The sequence below is a fragment of the Scomber scombrus genome, chromosome 14 (assembly GCF_963691925.1).
Source record: "Scomber scombrus chromosome 14, fScoSco1.1, whole genome shotgun sequence".
Taxonomy (NCBI): domain Eukaryota; kingdom Metazoa; phylum Chordata; class Actinopteri; order Scombriformes; family Scombridae; genus Scomber; species Scomber scombrus.
In genome coordinates this window covers 11,226,013-11,250,536 of record NC_084983.1, presented here as the reverse complement: position 1 = coordinate 11,250,536, position 24,524 = coordinate 11,226,013, and the positions used below count along the sequence as shown (strand labels likewise).

At 41.7% G+C, this 24,524-nt stretch overlaps 3 protein-coding genes across 3 annotated transcripts; 2 read left to right on the top strand and 1 right to left on the bottom strand.

Annotated features, from left to right (window-relative positions):
• The first annotated feature begins 183 nt into the window (after positions 1-183).
• atf5a (activating transcription factor 5a) lies at positions 184-3,928 on the top strand. Its single transcript, XM_062433262.1, has 3 exons — positions 184-345; positions 662-1,853; positions 1,945-3,928. Exons 1-3 carry the CDS (start codon positions 204-206, stop codon positions 2,129-2,131), a joined length of 1,521 nt encoding a protein of 506 aa, XP_062289246.1. The 5' UTR covers positions 184-203; the 3' UTR covers positions 2,132-3,928.
• A 1,071-nt stretch (positions 3,929-4,999) lies between these two features.
• On the bottom strand, positions 5,000-10,712 carry stk36 (serine/threonine kinase 36 (fused homolog, Drosophila)). The gene is made up of 20 exons (XM_062433394.1): positions 10,560-10,712; positions 10,345-10,485; positions 10,150-10,227; positions 9,912-10,042; positions 9,572-9,821; positions 9,307-9,400; positions 9,029-9,216; positions 8,769-8,941; positions 8,556-8,661; positions 8,331-8,462; positions 8,072-8,248; positions 7,874-7,965; positions 7,717-7,780; positions 7,519-7,629; positions 7,359-7,433; positions 7,141-7,258; positions 6,932-7,058; positions 6,639-6,819; positions 5,476-6,417; positions 5,000-5,146 (listed from the first exon to the last, which is right to left on the bottom strand). Exons 1-20 carry the CDS (start codon positions 10,641-10,643, stop codon positions 5,051-5,053), a joined length of 3,360 nt encoding a protein of 1,119 aa, XP_062289378.1. The 5' UTR covers positions 10,644-10,712; the 3' UTR covers positions 5,000-5,050.
• Positions 10,713-12,119: 1,407 nt separating this feature from the next.
• adamts15a (ADAM metallopeptidase with thrombospondin type 1 motif, 15a) lies at positions 12,120-24,109 on the top strand. The gene is made up of 8 exons (XM_062432734.1): positions 12,120-13,155; positions 17,248-17,380; positions 17,520-17,687; positions 19,400-19,680; positions 19,789-19,966; positions 20,069-20,241; positions 21,226-21,401; positions 21,533-24,109. Exons 1-8 carry the CDS (start codon positions 12,220-12,222, stop codon positions 22,323-22,325), a joined length of 2,838 nt encoding a protein of 945 aa, XP_062288718.1. The 5' UTR covers positions 12,120-12,219; the 3' UTR covers positions 22,326-24,109.
• The last annotated feature ends 415 nt before the right edge of the window (positions 24,110-24,524 follow it).

The window sequence follows — 24,524 nt, the reverse complement described above, 5'->3', positions numbered from 1 at the left end:
CAGCAATCATCATCATCAATCAGCCACCATCTGACAGAACGAGTTGGGTCATTTTAGCTGGACACATTTCTTAACCCTGTTTCTTTCACCCTCTAGGTTTCATTATGCTCACCCAACCCTGCTCTCTGTGGCCCATCTGTCAGACCCTGTTTGCTCTCAGCATATGCTTGGACTTGGACTGAATCAAAGCACCAGCAGACAAAATGATGGCAACATCAGCTCCTGTTTGGAAGATTCTTCGTGTCTGCCCGGCAGACCCCCTCACTCTCTCTCACCCACAGGCTAACCACAGCCAATCACAGGGGTGCAGGGGGGAGGTGTCAGAGGAGAGTCAGCACTTAATTGGTGAGTTGCAGCGAGTACGCTTTTTTATATTTTTCCCCATTTCAGGTGGGCTCGGCACTGCAGCACATTCGTCCTTCTTGAACAGTAAGTAATAAAGTAGCTACGCCTAATATATGCTGCAACTTTATTCTTTAAAAAAATAAATACTGCTTTGCATTTTCTGCTGTCGATCAGAGTATGCCTTTAGGAAACTGCGACATGCGATGATGGATGACTGATATTTATATAATATTTGCATGAACATTATTATTTAGCTGTAACTTTTTCCTTCCTGTATTAGTTTGTAACGATTGCAGTATTTTCCCCTCCTCAATAGGTGATGGTCTCACTGACTGGATGACGGAAGAAGTGGATTTCTCCTCGTACCTCCCGAACCCTCCTTCCCCTCCCTCCTCCACCAATGCCTCCCTTCCCCCTTCACCCCTTCAGAATGATATCCAGGTGCCCTCTGACTTGGAGGTCATGACCTCTCTGCTGCAAGAGGAACTCGCCCAACTAGAGGACTACTTCCTGTCTGAGCCACTGCCAGAGAAAGGACCGAGGTTAGGAAAATGCGACAGGGGTGCACTGCCGGTGGGTCCTCAGCCTTTCAGTCAGCTGCCATACGCATCATACTCTACATCCAACCAATCGGAATCCAGCCCACTTCTTGTTACCCTGGCAACCGGAGAACTGGACTTGCTGAGTATCTGTGGTGGGCCCATTGGGCGATCCAAAATTCCAAGACACGCCCCGTACAGCTGCAGTCGCCCCAGTGGGTGTGGTAGGAAAAGAGTTCCTGATGGTGTGAGGGTCAGCGAAGGCTATGATAGCAGTTTGTTGGGCTCCAAAGGAAATAACTCAGGTAACTCAGCCGTGACCCTCACAGGCAACTACGGCTGTGTAGAAGAAGAACAGCTGGTAGGGAAAAGCTACTGTCTGGGCAGCGCAGTTGAGGTCAGAAGATGTTCCGTTTTACCAAAAGAAGAGAAAAATTGCTGTTTCAGTCAAGATGCCATAGGTGGTGCAAAGGGTATAGGTGTTGGATTTGGTTTTGGTGGATCACTTGATGCCCCACATAAGAAAGAGGATCTGTTGATGTATAGCATGAGAGAGGTCAGCGGAGGCGCTGGTAGCAGTGAGGTGCTCAACAGTATCAAAACTAATGTGGAGGTGACAAAAGCCACGGTTTCTTGGAAGACCCAGAGCAATGAAAGTTGTTATCTTCCAGCAACACCACAGTCTGAGGCCTACCATAGCTTCTTAGGCAACATCAACGAACACGTCAAAGCGGAAAGTCTACAGATAGGGCAACATGATTTACACTGTAATTTCCTTGAAGATCAGGGTCCAGAGTGTCTTTTAATGGCTAGGGAGAGTCTGAACTTGGAGTCTTCAGGGCACAGACAAGCATGCAGGTTGAAGGAGGACCACTGTGCTATGAAATTCGAAGAGGACATCATTCCAGCAGAAGGCGGGGGGGAGCGAAAACAGAAAAAGAGAGATCAGAACAAAACTGCCGCTCACAGGTAAGTTTTAGTGTCTGTTTCACAAAATACAACATTGGACACAATTTGACAGGTAAAGACCTTCATTCAGTCTTTCTTTTTTTTAATGCAGGTATCGCCAGCGAAAAAGGGCAGAGCTCGATACTTTGGAGGAACAGTTGCATTGCCTTGAAGGGAGGAACCGAGAGCTCCGGGACAAGGCAGAGTCTGTAGAACGTGAAATCCAGTATGTCAAAGACCTGCTGATTGAAGTTTACAAGGCCCGTAGCCAAAGGCTCAAGCAGGACACGACAGCTTAACACCAAACTCCTGCAAGTACATTTAAAGAGGGAATAACAGGGAAATTGTGGAGCTTTTTGTGTCTTTATGATTGTCCAAAATTGAATGTTTAAATTTTGTTTCATGGCGGGCGGGGTAAATGCATGCTTTGCTAATGTGAATTATTTTTTACATTTTAAATCAACACTCTATCCAATGCTTCCATTGCTTTCGCACTCGAATCACTTGAGCCTGCACTGTGGCATTGTAATGCTTTAAATGACAATCATTTTTAATAGATCTCACACTGCGTGAATCTACTAATTGAAATAGGGTTATTTCTGAAGAAGTAATGTTATTCATTATGCAGGTTTAATATTTTGAATAGCCTTACATTCGAATTGATGTCAGCAATAGAACTTTTTTTTTAATTTAAAATGTTTATTTGCAGTAACTGTATCACTCTTTTTAATGTATGAAGTAGTCAAATACTGTATGTTGTGTTAACGGGTGAAACAGCATCATTTCATTTTGAACACATCTTTCAATCCAAATACTTTTATAGAATAATTTCTAACCTCCCTTGAACAGCACGATATTTCAGTTGCTATGAATATTTTAAAATATTGGAATTGTTGTTGAATATGTATTGATTTTTACAATTGTGGAAAGAACCGTTAATAGCGACAGAGAGAAAAATAACTTTTTGTTAATTTTTTAAAATCATTTTAATAGTGTTGGTGTTTTTTGACAAAGCATTTAATTGACTTCAGGTTTATTGAAACCCAAAATATTTATTACTTAGTGGAATTTGTATGTTTTTAGTACACAATACACACAACCCTTTTTCTTTTGGATAAAGCACAAATGTCTACATTTTCACTTTAGTAGCATTACATTCTCTACTGTATTTGTTTTATTTTCCTCATACATTACTTTCTAATGTAACAATCAATTTTTCCTTCAGCAGCAGTTGCAAATAATGTCCAAAAAAATCTAGATTCTGTCACCAAAATAGAGCTGATTTATCTCAAATCGTATGTGGAAATATTTTATTATGTTTGTGGCAATATTTTTCACTTGCATATTGCAAATGATACAATCTATTTTGCAGCTCAGGATATGCAATATGTCCTCCAGATGATTCATAGCAGGAGACCACAAACTTCTGACCTTCATAAAGATTCACTGACATGCAAGTTTTCCTTTGTAAAAAGAAAAAAAAAGTTTTTTTCTTATGAACAAATATTGTAATCTGTAGAGTTTAGCAGCTTCCCTCTGCATGTCTTTCCATAAATGTTCTCTCTCTCTCTCTGGAGTAGAAAAATTAGGATTTCAGATACAAGTCTTTCTCTATCTGCTTGTTAAGGCAATACGTTTTATAGGCCTCTGGCTGATCTGCACTAATTTGTAAAAACTTTTGTATGTTCAGGGAGTGGAGTGTGATAGCCTTTTCTTTGTAGAAAATTGACTGAAAAAAATCTCATTAGATTATTGGTTCAAGCTTTTGCTGTTAGCTTTGACGTGAGAAAAAATATTTTCCAATTCATTTGTTGCAAAGCAAATACTACTGTCACTGTTAAAATGCCTACAGTCTACTGAGGATCATTTTTTCTATGGATATTTATTTTAAGACAATCTTGAATATGAGCGCTGATTTACAGGAATTGATTTATATTGTTTAGACTCTTGTTTGCCCCCCCTGCGGTGTACTATCAACTCTGGCTGTTTAAACCAAAAAATGTTTAATGACAGCATCATTTTAAATAATCTGAACTCGCATTATAACGTTTTGTAATTTCAGTTTCATTTAATCACCGGCGTATTGCCTTTGTGTGTCGTCGACATTTTCATTTCAGAAATAAAGTGTGTCATCAACTCAGTCCGTTGTAAGAGTTTTTCTCTCCGAGACCGTTCGTTGGAAATTATTTCTGCTTTCACTGCCTGATGCAAAAAGTACATTAGGTTGTATAAATTAATTTGATTTTAAAAGAGGTTTTGCTCTTTGGGATATATAATACAGTAAATGGCTTATTTTTAGGGTTAAAGTAAAGTTCAAAGCTGCAGGGCCCGATGGATCCGACAAGCGAGCCGGGCCCCGCCACTTCAGCTTTGTTACCGAGAGGGAATCAGGTGAATTATTATTAGAATTAATAATAGTCTTTACTGAGCCCTTACTATTTAGTCGATGTTACGTTCAAAATGAACAATTTTGATGAAGACTGAACAATTAATTAAACGTCCAACTCTCCGAAAAATGTTTCTGTTTCAATCTTCAGCGCACTGCATCGGGATTTATGTCAATTCTATATACAAAGCAAAATCATAAAGGACAAAATTACCTTATAGATCTTTAAAATCCTCGTTTCGGGTAATAAAATCACCCCTCCAAAAAAAACCCAGCAATGATGTCTCCGCTACATTTAATAGAACCCAAACCACCTGCGCTGCTGTGACATCTACTTAACAGAAACACAACTGATGCAGAAGTTAATCCACCCTTCTATTTAACGCTCTTTTAAAGACAATGCATTATTATTAATGAAGAGTAGGAAAAGTAAACTCAGTAGCTAAAGGCGAAATGTTCAAAAGAGAATCGATCCATAAATTACAAAAAAAAAACCTGCTGTTGTTTTGGCAGAATTTCGATTATAGTAATACGTTTTCTAAAGAAATGAAACATCAGATTACATTTAAAACAAACTGTTCACTTTCAGCAGAGCCAACAGATATTCATGAAGAAAAGTCACTTTTTATTAGCACCATTATGACAGAATGTATATTGCAGCCTACACTAAAGAGTGCTGAGATAAACAAAACAAACAAACAAGGGAATATGATGATTGTCAGTAGTTCTCTACCATTGTGCTTACAGAAGGAGGTAGTAAAGTAAGGAAGGAGAGGATGATTTACACAACATTTTAATCCGCTATCATTTTTAGTGAACTGTCTGGACTCACTCACAGCTGTCCAATGAGCTGATGATAGTCACACTCTGGAGGTGCATGTTGTGAAGCTTGAAGAAGTTTCTTACTGGCATCAAGGGATATCAGGACCTTCAAATAAATACAAAATAAACTTAACAACTTGAACATACTTTAGAACATGTTGAAAGTGTCATCATAATCATGCACATAAGTATGGTTGACTGAGAGAAAACTGTCTTAGAATTTTTCTAACCCATGAAAGATTTTGCAGTGCTCTTTGAAAAGAATGCATGAGCTCAAGGCAAATAGTGTCAATTGTTTTCATCCATAAAGAAACTAAATATATCTTATTTATATTCTTAATAAATATTTTTGTAATGAAAATATTAACAATTAAAACAAAAAAAAAAAGAAACAAATTCATCATCTGGTCTCCTGTAACCTGTGCATTTCATTACCTGATGTATAGCGTCCTGCTGGCTGTACAGGCATAGGGTTGCTATGGCAGCTTGTCTCACTGCATTATGGGAATCTGTGCATGCAGTTCTTAGAAGTAAACTGGACACGTCCTCCTCCAACAGCATGGATACAGCACCATCAACATTTACCAGGTTACCCAGAGCTGCACAACAGTGACGACGTGTGAGGGCGTCAGGGTCAGTGATCAGAGATGCCAGCATGGTTGCCGTCCTCCTGGCTTCCTCTGTCCACCTCCTCCTTTCCTCATCGTCCACGCTTTGTTCTACTATAGTAGCCATGTCGCCTCCTGCCTCACGGTGTGAACATTTGTGTTTATCTCTGCCCTTCTCTTTTCCCCACCCTGTCGTGTCACTGCCCTTTCCACTGGACAGACTCATATTCAACCCTGCCTGCACTGCAATATGTCCCAACCAGTTCCCAACTGCCCTGCAAGCCATCCGCCGGACCGGCATGCATGAATCATGAAGACAGTCTATCATGGTTTTGAAAATCTCAGGTAGCAAGGTGGACAGTGTGTGAGGCCTAAACGGATCCAAATTTCCCAAAAGTCTGCAAGTGGCAGCCCTGATCTGATCATAACAGTGAGCCAGTGCCTGGTGCAGCACTGAGGCTTCCAGGTAAAGCTGAAGGCAGGTGGGGTGAGGGGAGCAACGGGCTACTTGGGATAATAGAGTTATGAGCTCTACAGCTGGATCCCACAGCACATCCAAGTGCAGCAAGTCAGAGAGCAGAGAACTGGCAGTTCTTGTTGGTGCAGTCTGATGTCTGGAAGCAGCGAGCTGGCTGCCTCTGGGTGGCGAGAAAAAGCCAAGAGCAGCTTTTCTGAGGCGGGAAACAGAGCGCTCGGGATCACACAAGAGCAAACGGCTCAGCAGGGAGAGAGGCAGCTCTAGCAGAGGAGGAGGATGAGTTCGAATCACCTGTCAAAGAATAAAAAAACAAAATAATCCAGACACCTCGTCACAGATCAAACAGCAGACAACAGACAACACAATCTTCTCCCAAAAGTACAGAGACATTAAGAGGTACAGTAATATGTGCCTGATGAGAGCATATTGCAAGAGTTATCCTGTGTTGCATCAGAGAATTGTTTGCCACAACAGTCAACGGGTTGTAAATTGGAGCATGGGAAGGCCCTAACCTGTAGGAGGCCTGCAACAATATCACAGCTGTCATACAACTGAAGAATCCTGGACATGGTGTGTGAAGGCAGGTCCAGGGCAAAAGGAAAGCACAGCAAGTGGCAGCTCAACACGGACAAGCTGTCATGACTCAAATCCACCTCAAGTCTCCCAGGACTGCCTTCAGCAAACAAGTAAAGGCTGCAGGGTAGAAAAGATGTTATTGTAGTGGTACAGCTTTGAGATTGATGGTAAAAATGAAACGGCAGGATAATTAAAGAAATCTGATGCTTAGGTAAGCATGAACACAAACCAGTCAGTGCTCAGCAGCCAGCCGAGAGTGTACACACTTTTTGATTCGCTCTCAGAAAACAGAGGAATACATGAGTGTGGATCCTTGGTGAAAACGAGCAGCACAGTAGACAGAAAGGAATACAGCCCTGATGTGAAAAGAAAAAAAAACTTTTTAACACCTAAAAGTGAGTTTAGATAGGTTGGGCTTCATAGGTTATCTATGTTTACCATTTGCTGAAAAGAAGAGTGTGTCTGGTGGTGTCCTTGCAATTGAAGTGCCTATTCTTTTCCATAGATCCAGAAACATCACTGGATCTAAACAGGTAGATCTAGAGCCGTTTTCATGCTATTTGAAGGAAATACAGGCAAAGCACAGAGGTTAACTTCAATTCTATCTTTTAAGTCCATTCAAGCAAATATGCGTTACATTTTTGTTTCTGTCTGACCTCAGAGAGTGTGTGTAGAAGTAAAGACAAGAGGCCATCACAGAGTCCCCAGCCAGAGGGTAGTGAAAACTGGAGCTAACAAGGTAGATGAGAAGGTACCATCTCAGACAAAAGCAAATCAAAAAAAGTCAAATTATTCCCAAATACACAAATTACTTACCTCGTATGAGTCCACAAGAAGATTTTTCAGCAATGAGGTTAAATTGTCTACATCAACTTCGACATCAACCTCATTTTGTGTGAACATGGATAAAACAGAGGCGGCCAACGGCTAAACAAGAGACAGCAAAATCAACTGTGTCACACAACTGGAAAGCTAATCAAATATAAATTTGTACTCATTTCAATGTGTACTTACTGCCAAAGGATTGAGGTCTGTTCGTTTGAGAATTGTGATGAAGGGCTTGGTGAACTCTTCCAGTCTACAGTAAGAGAACAGTTGATGAGCTGTAATAGTTTAAACAGCTGTGACATTCAACAAAGTCAGTTTAAGTGAAGAACAAGAGTAATCAAACCTATGTTGTTCTTCCACCCAGTCACTGTGCTTCTCCCAGTAAGTCAGCAGCACAATGATCATTTCTCCAAGTGCTGCCACACTCCACGGTTGCTGAACAGCAAAAAAAAGTGGGAAAAGGTAGCAGAAAAGTCAAAATATGTTGTATAGATGCCTGACTAATGCGATGCCGAATATGGTTCCATTCCCAAACAATAACCTTGATAAAATGCGAGTATTCCACAGTATCTTGGACCAAGTCAAAGAGGAAATGGGGTAGTCCAATCTCACAGCCAATGTGGTACGAATTCTCCAGGTCAGAGGTCAGAATCAGGTTGTGTAAGACCTTCAGCGGTCTGCAAATCTGCCACGCTTCTTTTGCAACGCCGCCTGTGAGCTGACCCAACAAAAGAGACTAAATGCACAATTGTTTCTAAGTAGAGTCATTTCACAATCAGTTGAAAATGGCAACCCATTACCTGAGCTTTAAAAGCAAGAGTCTTGGATTTTAGTTCAGGAATAATGACACTGTAGTTTAATAAATCTTTCTGCTGCCTGGTTGGATCTGATTCTTGTGCCAGTTTGTCCCAGTACTCCTCACTGTCAAAATCCTGAAAGAACAAGAGATAACCGACAGCACACTTCTATAATGATTTCTTAATTACCCAGGCAGATGTATGACTGGAAGAGAGTACATAACTGACCTGTCTACATAGTGTGGTCTGACTGTCCTCATTGCATTTTCGTAGTAGTTCTGGTCCAACTTCTACAGAGGGGAACTCCTGTTCATAGTCCTGGCTGATCTGACCCCTGCAGAAGAAATACACATAATTGTGATTACACACCTCCGTTTGTATTGGTGCTGTATATTTAACTGCTGTCTCTCAGTCTTTTGTAACATTACGTTCTATAAATACCTGTGTTTTGATCTCACAGGGGCTTGATTATTGGGATTGAGGGTTTGATCAGCAGCTGTCCTGACTGGGTGACCTGAGGTAACAGAGACGTCACTTGAGGGAGGCTTGGCTCTACGGGATGTTGCTGCTGGTGCAGAATTGGCTCTTTGACTTTCCGCCCCATAAATCTTTTTCTGTAAATATACACAGGACAGCTTAACACTCTTCCATGAATTTACATGTGACTAATTCTGCTGATGAAAAACACATTTTTGGCTCACTTTCTCTCCATCGTTGCTCACTGGTTTCCCTCCATTACTGTTGTCCCTTTGTTCCCTGACCTTTCGCAGTAATCTGCTCTCTCCAGAGGTTGGTGCTGTCTTCGCTGCCACTTGTTTACGTTTCAGCGCCAACAGGTCTGGGCTGGGTGTGACCGTCAGAGGGCTGAAAACGTTTGTGTCTGACAGTACTGCAAACAACATCAGACATGTCAGTAATTACAGAACAGAGTAATGCATATATTGAAAATTCATATTAAAATAGATTTCTATGTCATCACCTAGAACACCATCAGCAACAAAAGGGTGATGCAGGAGGTCTGGCCATGATAACCGCTTCTGTGGATCTTTGGTTAACAAACCTTTCAGGAAATTCTGAAATGTTATGATAAGGTTTGAGTGTACACAGTGAAATGAGCTTGCTAAGTGACAGCAGTGTTTGAACCAAATTCTTTGGTCAGCTTCTTCATGCAATGCAGATGTTAGTTTTGATCCACACATGGTACAGTATGAGTAGTATAACAGTGTAGCTGTGCTGTACTATACCGTGCAGGTATCGCTCATTGTGTCTGGCCATCTGACTGAGTCTCTCACAATAAGCTGCACCAGGTGGAAGATGGAGTTAGTGTAGAACGGAGGCGCCCCCGTGTGGAGCTCATACAGGATGCAGCCCAGAGACCATAGATCAGCTGTATGGTCATATGGCTTCTCTTCCACTAGCTCAGGGGACATATATAGTGGTGTTCCCTTGATAGAAGTCAGCACCAAGGTGGAGACACTCATGGCCCTGGCAAACCTGGTCCAAGATTGCATCACATATCATTTATACTGGTGGAAAATAATTGATACAAACAGATTTTACCTTGAGGGGTCAACATCCACCTACCCAAAGTCACACAGTTTCAACACACCGCTTTTCCCCAGCAGTATATTTTGTGGTTTCATGTCACGATGAAGAATGCGATGAGAGTGCAAATAATACAGAGCTGAGACCAGCTGGCAGGCAATCTCACGGACCTAGGAAGAAGGAGATAGTCAGTAAATGTTGATCATGTGAAATCATGATCTCAAGTAATCAGTTTGAAACAAAGTCTGATGTCTGGTACAACACTGGAAATGAATACCTGACTTTCTGGTAAACTCCCATCATCCTCAAGGATCTGGAACAACTGACCTTCTGCATACTCTGTCACAACCACAACCTATTACACACATATAGGGGAATATAAGGATAATACAGTGTTAAAGATACTAAATCAATGTTTTGTGAACTAAGATGTATTCCGGGTGTTTTAAACAGAAGATTATGATATGCTGACATCAGTTTCAGTCTCAAAGCTGTCAAACAACTGGACAATGTTTGGGTGTTGGAGACCCCTCATGATGTCTATCTCCCTCTTGAGACTTCGCAGCTCCTTCTCAGAGCGGCCCACCTTTGGCATGAACTTCAGAGCCACCACCTGATGATACACAGACACGGTGTGAGGATAAACAAACCAGTCTAACAAAGCATGTTCTTACAAAAGCTACTCACTTGGCCAGTAAATCTTCTCCTTCCCTTGTGAACTCGACCAAACGAGCCCTCTCCCACCAGCTCCAAAACGTGATATGAATTCATATCGAGGACGAGCTGAACTTTTCTACCCGTTAGATTCGGTCAGTCATCTGCTAGACAGTTGTTTCATCCTCCCTGAGCAAATATAGATAACTTGTACTTGTGAATTCAAACTTTTACAACCCACAAGTTATGGTTTGTTGCCTACAGTGTTCATTTAGAGCGCTACAGCTCGGGCTACTGATGCGTACCACTAGTTTGTCTTTTATTTGCACTTTTTGCCTGTGGTAACGACAAAGCTGCTGGAAAGCAAGTCTAACTGCCGCTTCACAAAAATAACGAAACACAGAGCTAGATTTGACTTGCCACACAAACACATTTAGTATTTGTACCCCATAACTTTTAATAACTTACATCAACAATAAATACTTCGGTTTAATCATTTATTTACGTTGCTAATGCAAAAGTCAGACACTGGCATTTCTACGGACAGAATGTACGCAGGGGTCCTTAGCATAGCAACCGCTGTTGCGGTCCTGGCAACGGGCTGGAAACTGAAAACAAAGCAGGCAGGCGGCTCCCTGGATGATCCACTAATTATTCAACACAGAATGCACACTATATAAGTGACCAGTGTTGTCTGTGCTCATAGCTATCAAACTAAACACACTAGCCTGCATTATTGTTTTTCTTTCTTCACCTCTGTGCCTCTAAACCTCTTGCTATACCTCTTTTTTACATGTCTCTCACATGTGGAAGAATACTCACCGCCTTGCACTTCTGTCATTGCCCTATTGGTATATAAGTGGTCACCCAAACAGTAATCAGTCACAACTTGATCAGGATTGATGGGTCCAAGTTCTTTTAGTTCTCCACCAGATGTCGTACGCGATTTACACACCAGATCTGACCGTGATATGAGAATTGAGGAAGATTCACAGTAACCTATTATTCCTTTCATGACTTAAGCTGTGTAAGGGATATCTTATTATACTGACTTGTGTTATGGTCACTGTATTTTGATATATTTACATCCGTTGATCCATTGATGTTCCAGTTAAACCAGTGTCTGTAAATGAAAGTGTCATTCCTTCTTCATTCATCATTCATTCATATGATGATAGGGAGGGAGGATAAAGCCTTTTTACACTGCTCTGACTTGTTGAAGTTATGTCGATTTTTGTGGAGTCAGGCGGCACATGAAGCTCTGGAAATGGAGGATCTTACAGTAAATGATCGCAGTGTGTTGGAACATGATGGGCCTGCCGTTTGCTATATTTCAAGTGGCCGCAAAGAAAGTCTTGAGCTGAGACGCGCATCCAATGAGCGTTTCAAGACTGCCCCCTCCAAAAAGAGAGGTAGAGTTTCCATATTTTTTACACATGACGAAAATGCATAAAGTCCACAGAAGGCAGCAGTCGACTCAGCACACACAGGTGGAGCATGGGAATGGGTCATGACCAGGAGGAGTTTGCATTGAGTGGACTTGTGCGACCTGCATTGTTTTAAAATCCTGCGCATTGGATTATGCTCTTCATCTTGATCTGTGGCTCTCACCGCTTCTATTGATCCAACAGATTAAATACCGTCTGGTTTTCTCTGTTGTCCATTGCATTCTTTACTGAATGCAAACTTCGTCATGTTTATCAGAGCAACTTTTCTCCTCTACTTTGTGGTGTCACTGTCAAAACTTGTTCGTTGCATGGAAAGTGAACTTTGCTTCCCGATTAGACTGGATAACCACCAGTATGACAGGGGAGATTTTGACAACGACTTGGATATCCTTAATGGAAAACGTGTCCTAAAAATACAAGCTTTCCAGCAGGAGTTAGTGATCGATTTACACCAAGACTTTAAATTCATTGCCCCCTCAATTTCTAACCAAGACGCATTCTGGCTGCCCAAAACCGATGTCACCACTGACTTGAGCCGGTGTTTTTACTCCGGGTACGTGAATGGTGACCGCTATTCTTATGCAGCTTTGAGCCTCTGTAAAGGTTTACAAGGTGCATTTGGCTACCAAGGCTGGGAATATTTTATCAGCCCGGCCCAAAATGACACCAAAAGCGCGGAAAGTGCGCACGTCATCCGGCGCAGAACCAGCAACAACCTGAAGCTCAATTCAACCTCTAGGTGCGCAGTGAAAAGCGACATAAGTCTCCAGGTTGCGCAATCGCTGGAGAAATACAAACAACTAAAAGATTACAGCAATGTGACCGAGACCATGCTGAACAGGATGGGGAGAGCCAAAAGGTTCGCTTCAGTTCCCAGATACGTGGAGACGCTTGTAGTGGCGGACGAGTCCATGGCTTTGTTCCATGGAGATGACCTAAAACACTACCTCTTGACACTGATGTCAGTGGCAGCGAAGCTCTACAAACACCCCAGCATTCTCAACTCCATCAGCATAACAGTTGTGAAGATCGTGATTATATCGGAGGCGGATAAAGGACCCAAGGTGTCCGGGAACGCAGCCATGACGCTGCGGAACTTTTGCACCTGGCAAAAAAAGATGAACAAAAACAACGACAAGCATGCAGACTACTGGGACACAGCAATCCTGTTCACCAGACAGGTAAAATGCTTTATTAGAGGTGACACTGCAGGGTCTGAGGTTGCATCTGGGGGTAGAATGCGCAATTACGCACAGAAATGCGTAAATCTGTTGATTTTCTTTCTGTAAATATATATATATATATTAAGTTGAGATAAAAGATATATATATATATATATATATATATATATATATATATATATATATATATATATATATATATATATATATATATATATATATATATCTTTTATCTCAACTTAACAATAACAATAACAATAACAATATTCATATCTTCCTGTGTACCTAAGGTATGTTTATATTTCCTAGGACGGTAACCTGGTTAATGCTGTAGACTTAACATAACGGGCTCCCCCACAACCACTCCTGCTGTGTCAGTTAATTGGTTTGCTCTCAAAACATGCTCTCCACCTCTGGTGAATGCAGGGAGCAGGCGCTCAGTGAATATCCAGTTCACCAACACCATCACAGCTTTGACACTGAGGCTGGGTCACACAGGAAATAACTTGAGCCAAACAGAGAAATGGTCTTGATTGCTCTTCATAGATCCTTGGAGGATAGTTTTATAGACTTGGAACCCACCACAGATTTCTGCACTCCCAAATATTTAGCAGATGACACAGGGTCAGAGATGAAGTCATTGCTCACATTCATGTGTAACCAACTGATCTATGAGCTATCTGCCTTGTAGACTCTGGCCTGTTTGATTTAAATTGGGTATTTAAGACTTGGCAGCAGAGACATGAAATGTAACCTATAATGTTTGAATTACCTGTTGCTCAGTAAAATGGTCAACTACAGATGCAATTACAGTCTCAAAGAGTTAAAGGTAACTTAATAAGGTGATAAATTTCCTTTGGTCAAGGTCATTAACATCACAGGACACATGATCGCATTATGACTCAAACAAGCGCATGTTATACCTGCAACTTTACCAAATATGATCAGTGTCAGCACCCTCAGGGATGCGTTATAATCGGAAGTGTCTTGTTTCTCTCAGCCTTTCCCATTCCTCCTCCAGCTGTGGGGTTTCCAGCCCTACCCACCACCTTGCCTGCTCCTCATTAAACGGTCCCCCGAGGGGGTAGATGGAGGGAGGGAGGTTGATGTAGGAGGGGTTCCTACGTTCATGTTACATGTCACATGTCAGATGTGACATCCCTCCATGTTTATGCCTCACCTGCTCACTCCAAGTCTGAAACAAGCTATTCCAGAGGGGCAGCTCTCCAGAGGGGCAGCTCTCCACAGCTGCAGTCAGCCTACACAACTGCATCTTTACAAGACATTCTTCACTCTGTCATACACTTCCTTTCTCACTCATTAGTTTCTTTTTCTTTGTAAGATTCCTATGCATATACAGTATGCACTTCCAATTTAGGTCATTGCACCTCAGAGATTTTCCATATTTCAAATACAAAATCTTGGGTGTTTCCAGGTTTTGGGATCACAAGCTCTTTGTTTAAATGCTGTGGCCAGTCTACATGACCCTATTCAAACTGAACTGAACCCTGCCTACAGACAGTGAGTCATGCAGTTGTAATCTGCTTTATAAAACAGAAAGACAGGCTTCACTGTTTGTGTTAACATTATATTACACTGAATGAGTGACCTAAGCTGCTTGGAGCAGTGGCATGATTCTTGGTTTCACAAACTGTAACGAGTACAGTATTTCAACTGTACCAGAAGTGTTTCAACAAAGACAATTTCTTTATGTGTGAAAAACAGCTTCCTCCTGATGGCGATTTGAGGCGAACTAAACAAACAAAGAATGTAAATAATCTTTAAGAAGCTTCAGCAGCTCATTTATCACCATCTGTCAAACCAAGCTTATGGTTTGATACAACAGTAATACATAAGCTACACTGCAATGACAAACATTTTAGCTTTATTTATGAACAAAGATACAATCGAGTCTATCACAATTAACTTTCTCTCCTATTGGCATATACAAAAGATTGCCTTTGGCTTGCTAATATAATAGGAAAAACGACCAGGATATAAAAATTTTAAGTACACAAGTATATCTTACTAGTGTATACCAGAGCCCAACTAACATGGTCATGAAATTGCATGTAAACCTGCATTCTGCTCTTTAAATCAGCAAAGATTGTCAAAAATTCGGAAAACAGTCCATCGTCTGTTGATTCATGATATGGTGACTCAAAATTAGTCTGGTGGTATTGTTTTACTTTATTTGGCTGTCAATGTGCATTTGAGGCACATCCATTGTCTGGTGTTTACCAACTCACAGAGTAATTTGTAGGTTTTATGAAGACCAACTCGGTGTTGTCCAGAGGCAAACTTGGATGTCTTCAAACTCTGTAGCCAGCATGATCGTTGTGTAAAGTATGTTGTAAGATTCCTCAATTCATTAAGTTACACAAAAAGTTCATTGTATATGTGAACTTTCGGTCTCCAAAACAGTTAATCTAACTTTAAGTCTGACAAATGTATGTTTCCCCAGGGAGAGGGGTGGTTGTACTTTACGTATATGATAGATAATGGGTTGACAAGGAAAAGAGAACACCCAAATATTTCCACATTTCATAAACTATGTCTGTGATCTTGCTGTATCAGACCCATTTTTCCAGTCCGTGCAGTCTTGAGTTTAGAAAGTAACTGAAACTCTGAGCAACGTGATACTTAATATTGCAGTCAAAACACAAACTGCTGTAGGCCACTGTAGTTAAATTCACGTAAATCTGCACACAAAGTAAAATGGAAATATTTCTTTACTGAGGTAACATGCATGTTGTTTTTAAATTGCAGTATGCAAAGATAGATGACAGATGTGGGAAGTAGGTCATAGCAGAGAACAAACTCATTGGCACTGCTGTTTCTTCTCCCCTGTTCATCTTGCAGTTTTTATTTTTTGCTCATAAATGGTCCAAACTTTGAGATGTCGTCTGCACACATGAGCACATCTGGACTAGATTTGCACTGGCCAACAATTGTGGTTTTGCGGTATATTCTAGGAATGATTTGTCACAGCGCTCAAGGTCTTCACTTGGCACTGTGTTTTATGTGTACATTCACTGCAGCAGAGGATTGTGTGATTAAAGCAGTGCTTTGCTTTATCTGTAATAGCTAACCAGAAGTATTTTTCTGTGTTATTGGGTATGTAGAGACAGTGCTGTTCAGGGACCAGGCAGATGGGCGGTTCTCTGTGGCGGTTGCTGCAGAGGTTGTCCCATGATTAGGAGGCTCACTCAACTGCTCCAAATGGATACTCACTAAGATTGGGGTTTAAAACCTTGTGGTGGAGAAATAGGTCATTTGGAAACTCTGCTCTGGCATGGAAATGTTATGATTGGGGACAGCTACATTACCTCATAGAAGAAGGTGTGCTCTAAACACTGTTGCCCACGGACAACACTTAAAGACTGGGTGGTGGAAAGCCTTGCTTAACAACACTGAATCTTTTCACAATCCCTGGGAAACAAATCCTACTGTAATAACAACAAGACAACTTAAAGGATCATTCTAGTTTATTGCAACCCTGGTCTTATTTTCATAGTTTAGTAATAATAACATTGTACTCACCAAGTTTATTGTGGAGGTCTGGGAACATGGTGACTTAGCTGAAAAGAAATCTGACTGGGCAAGAAACACAAGAAGATGGATGATTAGTTAGTTAAGCATTTTTGTTAGAGAAAACAAAGCCGAACGTTAAATTATCATCCAACTTTTTGTTGTAAACATCACAGTTTACAAATTGACTTCCTAGTTCACTTTTGACCTACTGCACTTGCCATAGTTGTGTGACAGTTTTCTTGAACAGTGAGGAATACCTATCAAAGTTTCTGGAGTTCTTACTTTTGATTTACTTCCAAAGAAAGTGCTTTAATCTGGTGAAACATTCAGTTAGTCTATAACCTGTTTCTTCCTATCTGAGTTTTTTTAAGCAATTTCACTGTATTCCCAGATCGCAGCAAATTACTTGGTACAATTTGAGAAACAATAGCCAAAGTATGAAAATGAGACTTATATTGTAATAAACTGGAATTATTCTTCAAGTTCATGTTTTGCTGGCTTAGTCTTTAATTCCGACCAGTTTAGATGCACTAATGTATGTTTATTTTTGTTGTGCAGGATCTGTGTGGAGCCTCCACCTGTGACACTCTTGGCATGGCTGATGTCGGCACCATGTGTGACCCCAAGAGGAGCTGCTCTGTGATAGAAGATGATGGCTTACCATCAGCCTTCACCACAGCTCATGAGCTTGGTGAGTGGGCCTTGCTAGCATCATCCACCATTCAATACACATTAGCTCTGTGATGATTCCCAGAGTTCCTAAATATGAGTGTTTACAGATAAGCATATATTCATGAAAGACATCTGACATCCTCTTTCCCTCTTGACAGGGCATGTGTTCAACATGCCGCATGACAACGTGAAGGCCTGTGAGGATGTGTTTGGAAAACTGCAGGACAACCATATGATGTCTCCCACACTCATTCAGATCAAACGTACCAGCCCATGGTCCCCCTGCAGTGCTGCCATCATCACTGAATTTCTGGACAGTGGGCATGGTGAGTTTCTGTGACCCCTGACCTCTGTGTTTGACTGCAAACAGGTTCACAGTGTGTTTAAATAGGTGTGAATCCAAAGTTAAGACAGATGCAAGCCGTTACTAAGGGACCACGAGGTGACCCTCTGCTCGTATTGGATAGGCGTTGATCACACTCTTCTTTTGACATTTTTTGGTTTTCACTCAAGCTGTCTTGGTTAACAGCCACTCAATTTTCAATATGACTACAGTCATTTGAGGTAAATGTAAGTGAGAGCATGATTGAATTTCAGCATTCATCTATGCTTCAAATGTGACATCTGCCTAAACTTTTATAGTACCACGCTCATAGAAAGCCAAGCAGAAAGCCAAAAAGAAATTCATTTGGTTGGATGCTGATTGTCTGCCAAGTATGACAGACCACACGATTTGGCCTCAGAGCAACGCTAAACTTTTATTTTAAAACTGCCCCACATTTGTCCCAAATTAGAGGGTTTGTTCTGGGGAGAGTCACCACAGTGGTTTGGACAGTGAGGTGTATCTGCCTAGCGTTTCCCTTGCAGGTTTACTTCAAATAGACCAACTTTTTTGCTTCTTCTATTTAGTGACGGTCTAAGAACAAAACAACACAAACTGGTTGGAAGCGAGACACTGGAGAACATTTTTGACTTGACAGGGTGTGATTTCTATTTAACAGGGTTGTAACTTGGTTTCTCCTTGCTGTCTGTCATAAATCTAGACTTCAAAAAGCAGCGGGGAGGAAAAAAAACCTGTTGCCACATGTTTGAGGCAGTTTTCATGATGTGCTGTGCCCAAAATTATTTGTAACGTGTTCATTTCTCCACATAATGCTAATTATTGTTTTGAATGATCTCTCTTTGGAGAAACAGGGTAGGAAGGAAGAGGTGAGGTTCAGCTTATTCAGTGTAGAGTGACTTGCTTATGCAGCATATTAGTTAATCAGTGTGTTTCTTCTGCCAAATCTGCAGTGAAATGGGAGGAAACAAATTTGCCACCAGTTACAGCTCATTCGTTCACTCCCTCATTATCTCTTGTGAATTCACCACAACACAAATGGCATAATAAACAGCTCAAAGTCAGGGAACCCAGTTTCCTCCCCTCTTCTTTTGGATGTGTAAATTCCTCATAAGGGTGAGAAGTTGTGTTTGTCTCAGAGCGATAAAAACCTCCTCCTGGAACCCGTCTCATCCACTGACATTGATCTTTCATGTTTTCAAGCACCTGCTCGTCAAACTCTTCTTGTCATTAGTCTGTTCCTGGAAAAGTCTCTATGTGTCATTCATTGTAAAAGGAGTCAGCGCCTTCAACGGTGGCCCTGTTTGATAGCTCTATGCCATCTTGGGGAGGTGCTCATGTTTTTGTGCATGTGTCTGTGTGTGGTACGTGGCATATGCTGCATCAAGCTGCACTTTCTGAAGCCCTGTTTTCAAAGAGTTGAAATCACAAGGGCAATGGCTGCTTACTTCCTCCATCCCACAAACCCACAAACTCATGAATCAACCCACACGCACTTCAAGAAAGGGATAATGGAAATAATGATACATAAGTATGAAAAATCATGAAATTTCAACAAAATATTTTAGTGAAATGTTTAAAGCCTCATCTTTAATAAATGGGTTTAAGTGCTCTCAACTGGTAAAGAAATGTCTCAAAAGCAGACATAACAGAGGTTATTGCTTCAGTGTGTTGTTTAACCTAGTCTTCCTCTTCTAGGGGAGTGTTTGCTCGACCAGCCTCAAAAACCGATGGTCCTCCCTGACGTGCTGCCAGGAACGTCCTACATGCTTGAACGTCAGTGTGAGCTCGCTTTCGGTGAAAACTCCAAGCCCTGTCCCTTCACGCAGCCATGTGCTCGTCTGTGGTGCACTGGAAAGTCCAATGGCCATCTGGTGTGTATGACCCGGCACTTCCCATGGGCAGACGGCACCCCCTGCGGAGATGGACAGGTCTGCGACCGAGGGATTTGCGCTGACAAACAGGTCCAACCTGTGAGGGTAAGAGTCACACACACACTGATATCAACATACACCTTAACTGTGGCTGTGCTTAAGGTCTTTGTTGTTATACCTTCTGTAACATGCTGCTGGTTTGTGTACTTCCAGGTGGACGGCCGCTGGGGCAAGTGGGGCCCATTTGGTTCCTGCTCACGCACATGTGGAGGTGGTGTCCAGCTGTCTAAAAGGGAGTGTAACAACCCAGTTCCGTCAAATGGGGGTAAATACTGCCAAGGGGTTCGGGTCAAATACCGCTCCTGCAACCTGAACCGCTGCCCTGACACAGGTAAGAGTTGCTCAAAAACAGACAACTATGTCCAATGACACTTTTCCCCCTAAAGCATTCCCACCTCTCACCTTCTGCACCCCCTCCCTCCCCTCTGTGCAGGTAAGACTTATCGGGAAGAGCAGTGTGAGACCAGCGGCCTCAGTTTCAACAGTAACCGTATTGCACCCTCAGTGGTGTGGGTACCCAAGTACTCTGGAGTGAACACAGATGACAGATGTAAACTCATCTGTAGGGCAAATGGCACCGGCTACTTCTATGTCCTGGCACCCAAGGTAAACAGTGACACCTCAAATGTTTTCCCAAAAAACCATTGTAAATAAGATTAGCCAAAAGTCTGAATACACAAAGGTTAGATATTTCAGATTTTGAGATACATAGCCAAGATAAGAGTGATTTCATGTGAATATGTATGTCAGCCAGCTGCCTCTGGTCTAAGCGAACAGAGTGAAGGAAGGAATGAAGGAGAGGAGGAGGAGAGTTTATCTCTTTCAGATAGCAGGGTGTGGAGTGAGTCTAAGCAGCAGTGAGAGAGAGTTCACACTTCACTCCATCATACTGGCTGAGGAGGGGTAGATAAGAGCACTCAGGGGACACATAGCTCTGAATCATAGAGCAGCTGGATGTTTTAAACACTGAACCATGTAATAAATGTACAGTAAACTTTGCTTTCAGTTAAGTTTAATACTTGAGCTTGATTATTGCGTGGAAACGGTTAAATAACTCTTAGCTTTTAGCTATGATTCGACATGGAATGAAAAAATGCCAGGGTGCACACAACCACACTTAGCAAACTTATCAGCCACATAAAGAGAAGCAGTGTGAAGTTGATCTGGTTGACAGCCTTGCTGGTGTTAAGGTGAAGGTGAGGCTGAGAGGACCAAGGTGATGTTTGTGATATGCTTACACAAATATCAGCTACAGAACATACAGTGTCTTACATTATCCTGGGACCTTTATGGTTTATTTTTATCATCTGTTAATGGAACATTTCTGAGGGAGAATGTAGAGAAAAGAACAGTGCTTGACAACAGTTTTCAGTAGATTGTGGTAAAAAAGAAATTACAGGAAGTGAACCATCAAAAATTCATCTTGGATATAAAAAAAACATTATACAGTTGGAAATCGCTAATTTAATTTGTATTTGCACTCAAATTAATTCCTGAAAAGTATCTTATGGACCTGGGATAAAGTTTGGGTATGTTTGCTTCCTGTGACTTTTTACTTGGCTGACCTTTTAGTGTGTTTGTGCTCTCCAGGTTGTGGATGGCACTCCATGCTCCCCAGACTCCACAGGTGTGTGTGTACAAGGGAAGTGCATCAAGGCTGGCTGTGATGGGAAAATTGGCTCCACCAAGAAGTTTGATAAGTGTGGAATCTGTGGCGGTGATAACAAGGGCTGCAAGAAGGTGTCAGGACTCTTTACAAAGCCTATGTGAGTAAAATCCACATTGTCATAAAGAATATTGCTTGTGTCTTTATTTTTTCTCCCTTACACCAACATGATAGCATTATCAACTCCACTTTTATGGGATCTCATTGACTGTACTATGTTTTGGCACGCAGGCATGGATACAACTTTGTGGTCATGTTGCCAGTGGGCGCAGCCAACATAGACGTCCGTCAGCGAGGCTACAAGGGGATGGTGAATGATGACAACTACTTGGCCATAAAGAACAGCGAGGGTTATTACCTGCTCAATGGGAACTTCATTGTGTCGGCTGGGGAGAGGGACATTGCTGTAAAGAACAGCTTGCTGCGCTACAGTGGCACAGCTGGCCTCTCTGAGACCCTGCAGGCTGTGAAACCCTTGGGAGAAGCCCTCACTGTGGAGGTGCTGTGTGCGGGCAAGATGACGCCTCCTCGCATCCGTTACTCCTTTTACCTCGCCCGTCAGACCAAGGAGGACAAGACTCTGAAGAAAGAGGGGCGTGTAAACTCCCACAACAGTGTTCTGGCTGAGGATGGTGTCAAAGAGAAGGGAAGTGACACCCTGAAGAAGTCTTATAGCAAGGAGGATCCTGTTCTTGGGAAATGGATATCCACAAGCTGGGACGCGTGCTCGGTGACATGCGGCAATGGGATCCAGAGGAGGATGGTGCAGTGTCTGCGACCGGACGGGAAGCCAGGGTTGGACTGCAATTCTTCACTAAGACCGTCGGCTACCAGGGCTTGTGGAGACCCATGTCCAGAGTGGCATATTGGGCAGTGGTCGCCTTGCTCCAGAACCTGTGGGAAGGGCTTCAAGAGACGACCGTTGCAGTGCAATACCCAGATTGGGCAACTGCTCCCGAGGGACCATTGCAAAGGCTTACGCAAACCACAGGAGCTGGACTTCTGTAACCTAAGGCCTTGCTAGTGACTAAAAGCAAACAACAAACTAAATAAACTACAAATCTTTGTCACGTTTTAAATGGACTAAACCGAATCCCCCTGCAAGCATCGCTCAAACTCTGTGACTGTCAGGTGCAGATTTTTCCTCCTGCATTGTGGGACACTTGCTTGGAAGAACAACGAGAATAATAAAAGGAGAGTGAAAGGAGCAGGATGAATGCTGGATGATATTTTTCCCCTGCCATTACTCTGACTTCAGAAGATATTATCCAGGTTGAACTCTGATGGCAAAACAAGTAATCAATTGAGTTTACCTTATGAGTCTGGAACCCATCTCATGTCATAATATTTGAACTGTGCAGGTTTTAGTAAAGCAGGTTAAGTTTTAGTTTGGTCTTTCAAATAGATCAGGGAAGGCTGCTGGCTTTCCAAAAAAATGACTCCTTTCATTTTTCAAAAAGTAAATATACCAGGATTGACAACTTTTTATATACTGGACTGGACTAACACCTGTGTGCCTCACAACACATTATACAGTAAAAGACCACCCAGTTAATGATGATGAACACTTCATTGACCATTTTCAACTGTCAGAAATGAAATAATTTGTGTTGTCGTACAGATGTAGCCTAGTTATAACACACTTTTTGGATTATGCTGTTTTTTTAAAAATCAAATCCAAAGATATATTTTTGAAGTTGTTGGTTAACAGCTGTTGCAAATCAAGGTTGATACAACACTGGGGAGATTCAATTAGAAATAGTAACAACCACATTTTAAACATATTTTACAACTAGAACTTATGCAGAAAAAACACCAATAATGATGTAGCCAGCTTTTCTCATCTTCATGCTACTAGGAAGAAATCACCTGCGCTCCAGACACTGATCTTCTGCAGACCTCACTCAGCACCAGTCATGGAAACAGTTTAAACTAGAATCTGAAGTCACAGCAGTGGCATTCGTAACAGATCTAACTAAACAAATCAGGGCAGGAAACAAAGAGCAGCAGTTTTCTCCTTGTCAGCAGGTGTGGTCGCTAGCTCACATTGATTTCATCAGGCTTCATCCAACACAGTCCACTGCCCATGTGAGATATGGGTTTAACCTGATATCCCACACACACACACACACACACACACACACACACACACACACACACACACACACACACACACACACACACACACACACACACACACACACACACACACACACACACACACACACACACACACACACACACACACACACACACACACTGTGCTCAGTTCCTGCTTTCTGTGTTCAACATGTTTGATTGCTTCCTTCATTTCCTCTATCATTTGACCACAATGATTGTCCTCTCATTTCATAGTGTTCAGCCAGTTGTGAAGCCTGTTAAGTCATGCCTGTCTGGCACAGTTACCACAGATAATTTATTATCAACGAAACAATAAAGCGAAAGAGAAGAAAAAACTGGCAAGCCCTCTCTTATGCTGTACAGAACGTGTGTTTTCCTGGATCTCCTTGTTCATGGCCCCACAGCCTGAGCCAAGCTGTTCTTTCTACACACTCGATGAAACCCTGTAATCCATTATATTCTTGTTTTGTTTCTTAAAGGGGCCACATTGTCCAGTCCAACATCCAACTGCAGGATGCATTCTACATAGTTGGATTATTATTTTTTATTTTTTAATCAGCTTTTGCACTTTGTACAGCAAAAGAAAACAATGACCTACATGGGCTGTACTGTATACTATGTATACATTTATTCAGCTCTGTGCAAAAATTTATGTAAATACTAGTAAGTCTTTTTTACGCAGGCATTTGTAAGTGTCTTTGATTTCAGTATATTTATTCCAAAAATAAAGCAATTAATGAACAATTAGAACTGAAACTTGCATTTTTTCCCATTACGCAATTATTTTATGTCAATTTCAATCATTTCATTTCTTTTGACTACCAAAGAGTCCAAAGTCTTTTTCACATATAATTTCTAAAGGGTTGCTCTGACCTGACCTATTTTTTTGCAAAGAATCCTGAACAATCAAGCATTTCTAAGTTTTCTAAATATAATAAACTTGCCCTCAAGCTACCTTTAGAAAAGATTTGTTTAGTTGGAGCAAAGTGTACTTTTTTCCAAAAGAAGTAGAAAACTTGCAGAATCCATGCTGAGCAAACTTATAGCAATGGTCAGCATTTAAATTAAACAGAAGAAAGAGTGGAAGCAAATGAAGTGTGAA